Raw genomic sequence first — 12,880 nt, 5'->3', positions numbered from 1 at the left:
TCTGGGCCCTTCATACTTTGGGCCTGATTTTGTTGTTACGTATACTAGTGTAAATCAGCAGTAACTTGGTTGATGTCAGTGGAGCTGAAATGGTGTAAATGTTAATATGATAAATTCAATACTGTGGAATCAGAATTGAGTGTGTACCTGTTGTTTCATAAATTTAATTTTTTTGTTTATATTATTTGTCATTGCTTTTGTGAAGTTCTAGAAGATATTGTGCCATATAATATTTTTTCTTTTTCTCTTGTTTGATGTAATTGCTGTTAGCGAAATCTCTTTGGTAGTCCCTGAAACAAAGGAGAATATTAATACGGGAAAGAGAACAACTAACTAATTACTTTAAATGACCCTCTCATGTTTGGGCCCTAGGCAAATTAGTAGTTTTCTCGATTGGAGGAGCTGTTCATTGTATCCACAGGGATAGTGAGCTTACATGTAATCACAGAGGTGAAACTGTGGTTCATGCTGATTTTATATTTAATGGTTGTTTGGTTAAAATGTTGGCTTTGTCTTACTGGGTATACAAATATTGAGAGCCAAATGTGAGGCATCTCTAGATTGATATTATTTAGTCGATATATTCTTCTTGTCTTGAAATAGTCTTCCTTCATTAAAAGATTCTAGAGTTCATATATTGATTTTATAATGTAATTATTATTAATTTTACACAATGCACCAAACATTCTCTAGAACATCTACTTAATGTAAAAACAGAAGATGTGCAGAGCAATATCAGTCCTAGACTTGTCTGGGATTAATCAGATGTATACACCACTGCCATCCATAAAAACAAAAGCCTGAGAATATACATGAGCCTTTTATTCTGCCCTGAAGGCCAACAGATTTAAGATTTCTTGGACCAATGTAGTAAAATCTAGGGTATGGGGCTCTCCAATAAGAACATCCTGCTTCTAATCCCCAGGCATTCAGATCTGAGCAGTACTAGCAAAAGCATGCTACTGGTTTAAGCTTTCGTGATCGAGTACATAGAGAGGGGACATATCCTCAGATATCCAGGACCCAAATCTAGTAGAGCTTTAGAGATCAAAATCATGTTGAATTAAACTTAAAAGTAAATGTGAATTCAGTTCAGACTTTGAAGATTGATTTAATATACTCCTTGAAGCTAGCTCTACTAAGTAACAGTCAGATTCTGCCACCTTGAAACAATAGGAATCTTCACAGAGTAAGGTACTACTTGATGGAAGGATGGCAGAATCTGACCCTAATCAGAAGCTGTATCGTGTTTTCTTGCTGTAGTTCAAAGTAGCATTCAAGGACAACACTATGTAAAGTAAATTTCAAGAATCCAGGAACAACTGGGAATCCAGAAGCACACCCAACCAAGGATCTTACTGACAAGTCATGCATAACCCTTCAGTAATGAGAACACACACTACCAGTGTGTTTTCTACAGTAAATGAGTTATTTGTGGCCAGTGTATACACTACATTACTCTTAGGACTTCTGTTATTTCTGTGACCCCAATAAGAGTAGGAACTTTGTGAGTCCACAGCAACTAGTTGTTGTTTATTTATAGTAGTCCTGTTTTTGTGCTCCTGTAATCTTTAGATAACTACCATAGATAGAATGACTGACAAAACATTTCAAATTAATAGCAAATTAACAAAAATTTGGAAAAGATGGAGGCCACTTGGCAATCTCTCCCCAGATTTCCTATGCTACTCCCACAGTAATCCATGTAGAGGGAGGGCAAGGTAAAATTCATGCTCACAAAAATAGAAAGAAATAGACATTGTTTTTTAAAAAAGAAAAGTATAACAAAATGTGAAATAGCAAAAGGAATCGAAAGAAGAAAGATGGGTGAGGATAACTGCAACAAACGGAAAAGAGGGTTCTCGGGATGTCACAGAAGCAAACTAAATTACAATAAATAAATAAATAAATAATGCAACATCCCTGGAAAAGGGCTGTCTGTTCTAAATGTCTATTACATACAGTAACTAATTCAGCTCCTGTTGTAATCTTTATAAAAGAAATTTCCAATCATTTGTAAAAAGATTTTGTCTGTATTCTCTCTCTCTTTCTCCAAGTGCCTTCTTTATATGTTAATCTTCTCTTGAAAACTACAGTGAAATAAAAATAAAATTGAGATAATGGTCCAAACAAAAATATGCTATAAAATCATTGGCTTCATCATTTCTGGGTTATCAGCTCTGCCTATTGCTTTTTGTGGGATGAATTTCAAATCCCATAAGACTCTTAGTACATTGGAATGTTCTTGATGATAGAATTCTAAATATTGCCCCAAACCTCTTACAGCCAAATATAGACCCAAATTATCTGACATCTAAGAGTCTAGACTTGTTACATGTATTCATATATGATAAAGATTAATAATGTGTTTTAGTATTAGTTATATTTAGGTACAGTTCATACTTGTGTGCTGTATGAGTAGGATCCCCATTTTACATTTGTGAAAATGTTCCTTGAAAACATACGAATTACAACATAAAATGGGAGAATCTTAAAAATTCCTATAGTTTACAGTATTCAAGAAGTTTACAAACTTTTAGTATTTTATTTTACATTTGCTCCCCACCTCTCTGCACTGTCAGTGATTCTTCAGCTTCATTTGCCTGTTTGTCAGATTCTGAAACAAACATCTTGCTACTTCATTTCATCCTGCCCATCATCCCTGATCTGCCCCATAATGCCATAAGAAATTAGCCAATTGATAATGGGTAGGGAGAGTGGAGGATAGATTACTCTTACTTGGTCCATTTACAACATTAAAAACATGAAAGTATATATATGTCTATAAGTACTTTATATATTTGATAGTATCCCCCCATACACCCTGGGTATATCGCTTCTTTGATTGTAAGCTCATCAGGTCAGGGACCATGTGTGTGTTTGTGCAGCACTTAGAACAATGGAATCTTGAACCTGATTGGGGATTCTGGATACTGCTTCAATATTAATCATTATTATTAATTTATTTATGGTATTTCCTAGAAGAACTCCAGTCCCATTGTACTAGGCACAGTACAGACAAATACCAAAAAAGACAGTCCTTGTCCCAGAGATCTTACGTCTGAGGTATCAGACAGGATGCGACGGATGAAATAAACAGGGATGAGAATGGGGAGATTCGGAAAATGATAGTGATGAAATTTCACAATTTCTATCCATGAAAATGTGTATTGTAATAAATAGATCACATCTTATTGCCAGACACAATCAGACACAGCTTACTTGGCTTCCAATGTTGGATCCCTCAGGAATGCTATTTCTTTCTCTCCTCCCTTGTGTCCAGTTATTTCTCTTTATCTCACAGTCTTTCTCATATTCCCTTCCACTGTCCCATTTGCAGGATCCTTTGTCTCCAGGTTTCTCTTTTATGTTTTAGTCTTTCCTTATTTCTTTCCTTCTTGTTTTTGACTAGCCATTTAGAACCTAGCCCTATAGCTCCCCAGTTCAACCTAGGCCTGGTCTGGTCAGGGCATTAGTTAGAGCACCCCAGGGGCTTCCCTAATTTACACCACTAGATAAGATCCCTAAGAGAAGGGACCTTATGCCAGTGGAGAATCATCATAATGGAACTCCGTTCTGCCCATCCCCTGCTAGGCCCCCTGCCTTCCCTGTCACACCCTCTGTGCTGCAACGGGAGGGTGGCTGGAACAAGAACTGGCTTCTCTCCAGCTGCCAGATTTACACCAGCAGGGAGTTCCCCTCCACAAAGGGAATTCTTTTACAGCTGGAAGCCATCCACTTTGTGCCACCTGAGCAGAGCAAAATGAGCATACAGTACTGCAGAATCTGGGCCAATGCCTTTTTCAGCAGTATGGGTATGGCCAACATTGTCTTATCCTTTTGCTCAGTTGGAGATGGAAATCAGCTTGGATTTTAGTAAAATTGAAACAGTGACTGAGCTTAACCTCATGTTTTGATTGTACAGTATGTTGTATTATTTATAATTTAATTGTATGAGAAATATTTTCATAAGGATAAATTATATGTGTAACATAACACTCAAAGTGAGGTGCTTTAAAATTTTCCAGTGTGCAGTATATTGTTGAAAGTTACAAAATGTTGGCTGGATCCAGATTGATACTTTTTTGGATAAGTTTCTCCCATATGCTTTTATTTAAAGTATTTTTTTCTTTTAGGTTAGATTTAGAAAAAGCATGTAAAATGTCTTTTTTGGAATGGGAGTGTTTTACAATTAAAAGATCATAGTGCAAGGAACTCATCATCTTCTAGGAATCGTAGCATATGAAAGAACTGAAATACTAAATCTGAAAAAAAAACAATGGCAAGTCCCAACACCAGTTAGGAACACTGTCAATCTAAAATATGTCATCGCTAAAGTGATAGACAGAAGCAGCAATCTTATCAAAACAAACATTTTTGGTCTCAAGGACTCTAAGCTCCATCTAATCTCTCCCTGACTTCCCAGTCTTTCTCTGTCTACTAATAGATGTAAGTGAAAGAGGTAGCTCATATTTTCTTCTGATTAGAAGAAGTTGAATACATTTGTTCAAAAAGGATGAGAAAAACAGAAAAGGAATGGTGTTGAATGTTCTGTGTGTAGAGACTTCTTCATTCTGTTGTTAGAGGGTCTATTTGTCTTTCACATTTTCAGGATGCTGAACTGTTGGTGGTCTCTAAAGTATCTGTTTTACCTCGGCCATGAAACCCTTGTCCAGTACGGTTGTTGTGCCCTTGCATGCTGTTTGGATCAGTTGAAGAATGTATGGCAAACACTTCACAGCTACCCTTTCTGAAAGGTGACCCCAAGATAAAGTATATTCTCCCTGGAAATGTTGCCTCCTGTGTCTCCCACTGCCCACACAAGACTATGGTAGCTGAGATGGCCATGGCCAGAGCAAAGAAGGTGAATATACACTACTGTGCTCCAGAACCTTTATCTTAGGCACCAGGATATTTTTGGATGAATGGCTTACTAGTGTATCAGTGCTGATGTTTGCATTTTTCTGTTTTGACATCCCCTGAGCTACTTAGTCTCCAGGGGTGAGAATCCTGCCAAGGTGGTATCTTCAGAGAAAGGAGAATTTCTTGAGCTTTGTAACTGCTTCTTTGAAGATATCACCTCTGCAGAGTTCTCATTCACAAGCACATCTCTCCTCAGAGTCTGGAGGGCAATTTTCAGAGGTGGTGTATATCTTTACAATTTGATGTTTGTATTGTTCTATTTGAGGAAATCATTTCTCAATCAGTTTGTTTTGTGATTGGGTTAGATTTTCTTTGAGGAGCCTTTTCTTTTCGCTTGAGGGCAATTGGAGTCCTTGGTGATGCAGAACTACCAACAGAGATGCTCTGGCTTACGCCCTGACCCATTATTGTCACACTACGGACCAAATACCTTAGAGCTTTATACCCATCTTGTGCTAGCGAGCACAAGACTCAGCAGTCAGAATCCTGTAAGAATATCTTCAGATTAGCAGAATTACAAGGCAAGTAATTTCCAGTTATGCAGCGTTGGAATCTTGTATTATTTTAACGCTGGGTTAGCAATAGCAAAATCTTCTCTATTGCCATGACCATCTGGATAATTGAGGCTGTGAATTATTCTTGCTTTTAGAGCCCATGTGCACACTCTGTATGATCTTCAAACATCTTATGTTTGTGCTTATTTGCTGGTATGATATGCTACCTGTGCCAAATTTGCTTGGACCTTTGCCTTAGAATATAAATACCAGCCAACAAAAATGGAATCTATATAATATTGAAATTGCCTTCTCTTTTTGTGGAAATTGCCTCTTACAAGCCAGACAGATGCATTTATACCACCTGCCTCTTTGCAGCCTCTGACATCTGTTAACGTTTACATGTGTCAGAAAACAATACCTGAACAGTAAAGAGAAAGGATGCATAAAGTTCAAGGGCATTGCATCTGAAAAAAAAAGACAAGTTATGTTGCATTGGTGCCTTGGAAGCTCAAAAAGTCTTCTTGGACTTGTCAAAATATGTGCAATATTGTGACTAGAACACCCCAAATCACAAGGGAATTAAATTAAACCTGTGAAACAATTTACTCTTCCACTGAAAAATGGCAGGTGGCACAGCAATGACTTATGATCTTGCTACCATGCAACAAAAGGGTACATTTTTTTTCACGAGGCAAAGATAATAACAACAACTCTTAGCTAAAATCCTCAAACTTAAGTGCCAAATTATGTTATTATATACCTAAATTGAAACATTCTGGGTTGTGTGCTGCTCACCTCTGCAGTGACTCTGTGAGAGGACGGTGAGGGAGAGAAAGAACAAGAGGTTCTGCTGCTATGTGTCCTCCACCCCCACAGAGGGCTACCATAGTGGCCTGTGGTGAGAGAATTACTTCTCCCTGTACACTATGAAGTTATGCAGAGCACAGCCTGGGATATAGGGTTTGTCTATACAGTGGCAGTTCTGCACACATGTCACCATTTGTTGATGATCTGGAAGAACAGCAAATTAGGAAGTGATTGATCCTTGCCCTGCCAAAGTCAGAAGAAAAACTCCCATTGACTTCAGTAGAACCAGGCAAATGTTTTTATGATGGACAGTATCATTGAATAGGTTTATAAAAATTGATGTTTATATTATTTATTACTGATCTTCTAATCAAGTAACAAAATAGCATGCATTTTAAAAAATCTTGTGTACTCAGAAACAAGTGAGTGGCTGAAGAAAAAAATAAATAGCACGGAGCTCAGGGGCTACAGGCAGACAGTGGAGAAGTACATTTTTGTTATTTGCTACTAAATAATGTACGTCCAATAACAGTAATTCCATCATCACATCTGGTGACATGAACTAATCACAATTCCAACAATGGAATTATTATGAAAAGTTGGGGTTCAACCTTCATTAAAATAAAAAAGGTCTTGCACTAGGTCTGTGAACATACAGACTGTAATTACATAAATTTTACGGTTTCCTTGTTCAAAAATTTCAAAATTATGGTTTTACCAAAATCACCGTATGTACGGTACATACATGCATATTTTTGGTTTGGAATCAGACACATGAAATACATATATCTTTACTCTATAAGTTTGACAAGAAAGTTGTGGCATGACCAAGGGAACCCTTTTTATTTTGACAGTTAAAGTTGATCAGAATTATGACTTACTGAAGAAACAAATTTAATAGGTGACATAATTACTTAGGAAAATATTTCTTTATCAACACCATTTTTTAAAAAAACTACCTCATTTAAGCTGTTTTATAAGAAATGCATTCTGTTTTTGTACTATAGAATGCAGTTTTATCACCACACACACACACACGCAGAGCCTGATCTTGCTCCCATTGAAATAAATGGTGAAGCTTCAATTGACCTTACCTACAGCTGGATTAGGCCCATAGTTTGGGAATAGGTAAAAATAAGAGTGTATGGTATAGATGCAAAGCTTTCTCCTACAATTTTCCATCAATTTTAACTGTTTTTGAGCAAATAAACAACATATATATCTTTCTGAAGTGTTCACACCTTAAGAATTCTGATCTACTGTTAATACATATGTAAATTCCATTAAAATTGATAGGATTTATGTGAAAACTTTGACATAAGAATTGACCCCTACTGAGACTTAATTTATATAAAGCTTTTTTTAAACATAATTCAAGCATATTCACGGCAGCCTTTCATAAGTTACTTATAGGGGTCGAGGGGTGAAAAGTGACTGGCAAGAAGCTTATTTTGTACATTAGTCTAACACAAATACTTCCTTAAGTATAAAATGCTTTGATCTTCATAAGCAAATGCCATATGAGTGCAGCTGTGATGCATGCCTTACAACTGCTGGAAGGTTAGAGAAAGGTAGCGTATGAATTCGATATCTGCATTCAATTTATGCTTTTATATGTAGCAGTTCATAATTTTATGTAATATTTTAGCTGTATGAAAAATATGCACTGGAGTTGAGTGATAACAGATTTCTTTGTGGTTTGACTCAACATTGTTTGGGTGAATACAGAATCCTAAGTATTGCAGTCTGAAAGTAGGGGTTTTAATTAGAGCTGACTGTGCTTCAAAATACCTGAACTCACATTAAGATTGGCAGATTTCCAGAAATCTGAAGATTATGTGGAGCTAATTTGAGCTAAGCAAGAGTCTTCTGTTTTCCAGTGTATGTGGGTATTCAGTTGCATCACTGACTTGCAATACATTAAAAATAAGGAAATAGAACTATGATCAGTCATTTGCTGATGTGTAACAATGTTTATCTGTAAAGATCCAATTTTATCACCCTTATTTTGAGTAGTGCCTTATTCAAAGAGAATTTCCATTGAAAACAATCGGACTACACAGAGTAAAGTTCTACTCAACTTGAGCAAAGGACAGAATCTGCCCCTAAATTGTTTTCTTTGTGAAACGTAAGTGTCTAAAGAATTACATCTTAAGAGTTGGATCCCTCAACTAGATGAATGTGCGTGGACTGTCTTCTTGGGCACAAGGGTTCATCCACATGGATCCAATCACAGGAGGAAGGTCTAAAACAGAGCACATGGCTACTTTCATAAAAAATCTCAAATATGATTTGTTGTCATAATTTAGCAAAGAAAATTTAGTCATTTCAATGAAAATTGTTCTGCAAAAAAGAAAAACAATCCAAGAGAGAACCCCAACAGGATAAGTGTATAAGATAAACAAAGATAAGATGAGAAAAAGCAGTATCACTGTCACAAATGTGACAGCAAATATGTCAGGATTCTTTATATGAATTGAACTAACAAGATTTGTATTATTTCTAAATTTAAAATTCAAAAAGTCTTCTTATTTGCATATATGAATGTGTTAATATGAGGGTGTGTATACATATGAATATATGTGTGTATATATGATTTTAAATTAAATTCAGTAATTTAATTTCAGTGTATTCATTTTATTTTTTCCATCTGATTTTATTTTACTAGCTTCTGCTGGGTATGGTGGGCTCTACAGATGAAACCCTACAGGAAGCAGCAGCTGGTTGCATAGCAAACATCCGCAGATTGGCTCTAGCTACAGAGAAGGCAAAATATGGTTGATACCTCAACAACTTTTACTGGCTCCCATGTTTTACACACTGCAAGACAATTGAATATGTAACTACATGGCCTGCCTAAGTTTGAGAAACAGTTATTTAAGGATATTTTTAAAGCCTACTATCTAATTAAAATACATGTGTTTAAAAATGGAAATGTACTTGATAGTGTATTCATTCCATATGCTTTTAAAAAGTTTTTCAGTTATTTTATCATCTAAAAAGTACTTAAAACACATGAAAATAATTGTATGAGTTCCATGTTAACATCATTAACTCTCAAATTTAAGATATGGTTTTGCATTTGATGAAATTGTAATAAATACATTTTCTTCACTGTGTGTGGCTTACAGTAATTCATGAATGTCTTGAGCAATTCCCTTTCTGCTAAACCTGTCTAATCATCCTGTCATTATGGTTTTGCCTGTTTGATCACTTGCAATCCACAAGAGAGGACTGACTACAGATGCACCAATTTCACATCTGGTATTATATAAGTACTGCAAACAGCTGGAGCTGTAGACATTATTCCAAGATTATCCCAAATTTCCTCTTACTAGCACCAACATCAGACAAGATAATATTTAATTATATAAGTAATAGATAATACATGCGATTAACTCAATAGTTAAAATTCACAGCAGTAAATTAAGAAAAATAAAGATGAGTGAGAATTTTATACTAATATTCTTATATGTATATATTAGAAATATAATCTTTCAGGGATTCACCTATTCTTTTAAATTTAGAACAACAATGTTTGAAGCACATTGTTATTTTACATAAAACTATCTTCAGAATTATTGACTTTTCTTTCAGTAATGAAGGTCTTTATTTTAATGTTTTAATGAAATATCATTGGTATTGTAGATTATAGAACAATTGTTGAAACACATTCAGGCAATTAGTTAATTCGTGAGTAGTCCAGGTTTATGCATGTACTGTGCCCAGCAACCTTTGTAAGCAGTAGTATGAGACTGAGACCCTGAATTATAAGAGCGGACAATTCTGTTATACCTGAAAAAAAAATCTTAAAATAATTGCATTTACGGTCAAACATTTACTTCTGAATGAATTGTATTACTATACTTTTGAATGGTGATAATTTAAAGTACAGCACATCCTAGTCTAGAAGCTGCAGTGTCTATTAAATTTAATTAATTTCCCCTGTGTCTTGTGATATAAAATTGCAGCTACTGAATGAGGTTGGCTTCTAATGGAGACATTCTTACAAACCCCAACTTTTTCATATTTATTACTTTCTTTCACATGTATCCACAGACTCATTAGCTGTAGCTAGATTGGTGTAATACAATTGTTTCTCATTTTATTAATTAAAAGGAACAATCAACATCCATTGCCTGAAACAAACAAAATTTCTCGCATCTTGAGCTGATTTTAGGTTTTTGAAGGCTTCTGTGAGTTTAATCGGTGGACTCTGGTTCAGGCAAGCATTAAGCGTGTGCTTACGTCCAGATAGTGCTTAAACAAGTGCTCAGCTTTAGACATATAGTCAAGTACTTTCCTGATTTGGGATCTAGAAACTTTAAAATGATATTCTGGTTCATATTTGGCACCACCAAATTTGTCAACAAAATTATACGTGAACTAGAAATTCACTGAAACCCAACAACCCAAACTTACTCCTCTATAGGGAAGACAAGTCTCATACCCTAACCCGGAGATATAATGTGAAGCATCTGTACAGTTACACTACTTTCCCCTCTACAGCCAAAATGAATCTACTAGCAGTTTTGGACCCTACACATCCCCTATGTAGATGGTTTGCATCTGTGGATTTGCATAGTGGACGATCTACAGTCTGTTCCTCCACCACACATGTAGAACTCTATGGTGCATTGCGGGGCTGGGGGGGGAGGGGAAGGGAAGGGGAATACAGAGTTCCTTCTGCATAAGTCCATGCTCTGCCTTCCCAATGCAGACGAGTCAGCATTTCCACATCACTCAGAGCAGGGGACAGCATTTGCCCTTTAGTAAGGTATAAGGAGTTTTAATAAAATGTCTGGGGACAGATTCTGAGCTCCATGACAGTGGTTTAAATCTGGAGTAACTCCACTGGTATTAAAAGAGATCAGAATGTGAGTCCGCTAATCAACAATTTTACATACATGTAAACCTTTGTGTGGCATCATGAACTTTCAAATTCTGTTGGTGACTTCTTCTAAACCAATGGCCTTGCTAAGTACTTTTAAATAGATGTGTCTCTCTTGTTTCTGGTATCACAATGAAGTCTTTATTATACACAGAATATATCTAGCCAATAAATATTTTTTGCAAATATGTTTTAGTCATGTGAGGGGGAGGTTGGGAGAGAATAGTTTGAAACTAATTTAATTTTCTTGCTTATGAAAAGTATAACACAAGTGGATATTTTACTGTACACAAACCTTTCTGTCAAGAATAGTTGGCCTTGATATGACTTATCTTTTCAGTTTTTAATGTTTTATATAAAATTTTAAAGGGTGTAAAATCTAAATGTAAACTTAATTTTATGAACTAGCTATTTCGAAAATAAATGTAATTCTTATTGTTACAGGGCTTGAACCTGAAGCTCTTACTCACATGAGTAGCCCTTACACATGGGAGTAGTTGCGTTGAAGTCATTCGTTTAAATCAGAGTCTTTAAATCCTAGCCTTGAGCTGTATTATTTGTGATGTTTCCTTTAGCATTCCTGTAGCTGTTCTGTTCTATCCAGGGAGAAGAAGCCTTTTGAAATGGAGGCAGAACAGCTACATAGTTACAGTAACTGTATTAAAAATACAGCTCTCATTTGTGTAAACTTGCTGGATTCTACATAATTAGTTTAAACAGATTAGAATAGAATTCTGGCTTCTCTGACATGCTGTGCAGTGTAGGCACATACATTTTCAAAGGCTTCCACATCCTTCATTGAACTGAGCAGACAGCACCACAGAGCAGCTCTTTGAAAAGGAACGACACAAAGGTGGTTCTCAAGCACTTTTACTTCCCCCAAGCATGGGGGCATCCAAGGGCCAGAACAGCCCCCAGTGCAAATTAGAGCAGCCACAAGGATTTAGCCTGAGCCAAAGATTTGGCCCTACATGTTGAACACCTCTGATGATCAGACCTTAGTTATCTCTAGCTCTAATCTCTGTACATCACTAAGCACAGAGACAGCAATTCTGTGGGCCATGCAAAGGTCAGGAAGGCACCTTAATCTCTCCCCTAGCAGTCCTCACCCATGTAAGAATCTAGTCCTTTGAAACGTATGTCATAATAATTGACAAATGCAGACTCTTGTCTCAAATTATTAGACAAGAAATGGTTATTTTAATTATAACAACGGAAGGATTGTTAGAAAAATGCCCCTCTCTGTTGCATGCATCTTCTGCTCACCTTGCTCTTGAACTCCCCAGCTTGCTTTTTAATTTTTCAATCCTTTTCTCAGCAGCAGCTTCTAATATCTCTTCCTTGCCTACTATCTATTTACATTTGTTTTCCTGTAAGAGCAGAGACTGTCCCAATGCAGGAACTACCTTTTCAAATATTTGGGGCCAGGTCCTCAGTTAGTGTAGATCAGCATAGTGCCACCGAAGTCAGTAAAAGCTGTGCCTGATTTACACCAGCAGAAGGTCTAGACTTTTGCTCTTCGTTTTCATTAAAATAGTCCGAAAAATGGAAATTCCAAAAACGGTAAAAAGTTAGAAAAAGCATTGTTTCTAATGCAGAAATACTATAGCTGACCAATGAGAATGTAATGAAAGCTGGTGGGGTTGAAGATCACAAGGCTCTGTCGTGAGATTTAAATTTGTTGTAGGCCAGCTGATCACTTCTTCTGAAAGCAGTTGATTTGCTCTTTTGTTTCACATGTCATAAGATACCCGAGATGAGC

The 12,880-nt window shown here is 36.3% G+C and overlaps 1 protein-coding gene across 2 annotated transcripts in view; it reads left to right on the top strand.

Annotated features, from left to right (window-relative positions):
• ODAD2 (outer dynein arm docking complex subunit 2) overlaps positions 1–9,168 on the top strand; it is a 192,166-nt gene extending 182,998 nt beyond the window's left edge. For both annotated transcript variants that reach the window (XM_084620409.1, XM_084620410.1), the window contains one exon: positions 8,896–9,168. In XM_084620409.1, the coding sequence (XP_084476535.1) occupies positions 8,896–9,009 (114 nt within the window). In that variant the 3' untranslated portion in view covers positions 9,010–9,168. The remainder of the gene's footprint in view (positions 1–8,895) is intronic.
• The last annotated feature ends 3,712 nt before the right edge of the window (positions 9,169–12,880 follow it).

The sequence above is a fragment of the Lepidochelys olivacea genome (genome assembly GCF_965140295.1).
Source record: "Lepidochelys olivacea isolate rLepOli2 genome assembly, chromosome: 2".
Lineage (NCBI taxonomy): Eukaryota > Metazoa > Chordata > Testudines > Cheloniidae > Lepidochelys > Lepidochelys olivacea.
The sequence above is the reverse complement of the archived record's forward strand: the minus strand, read 5'-3'. Positions and strand labels throughout refer to the sequence as shown.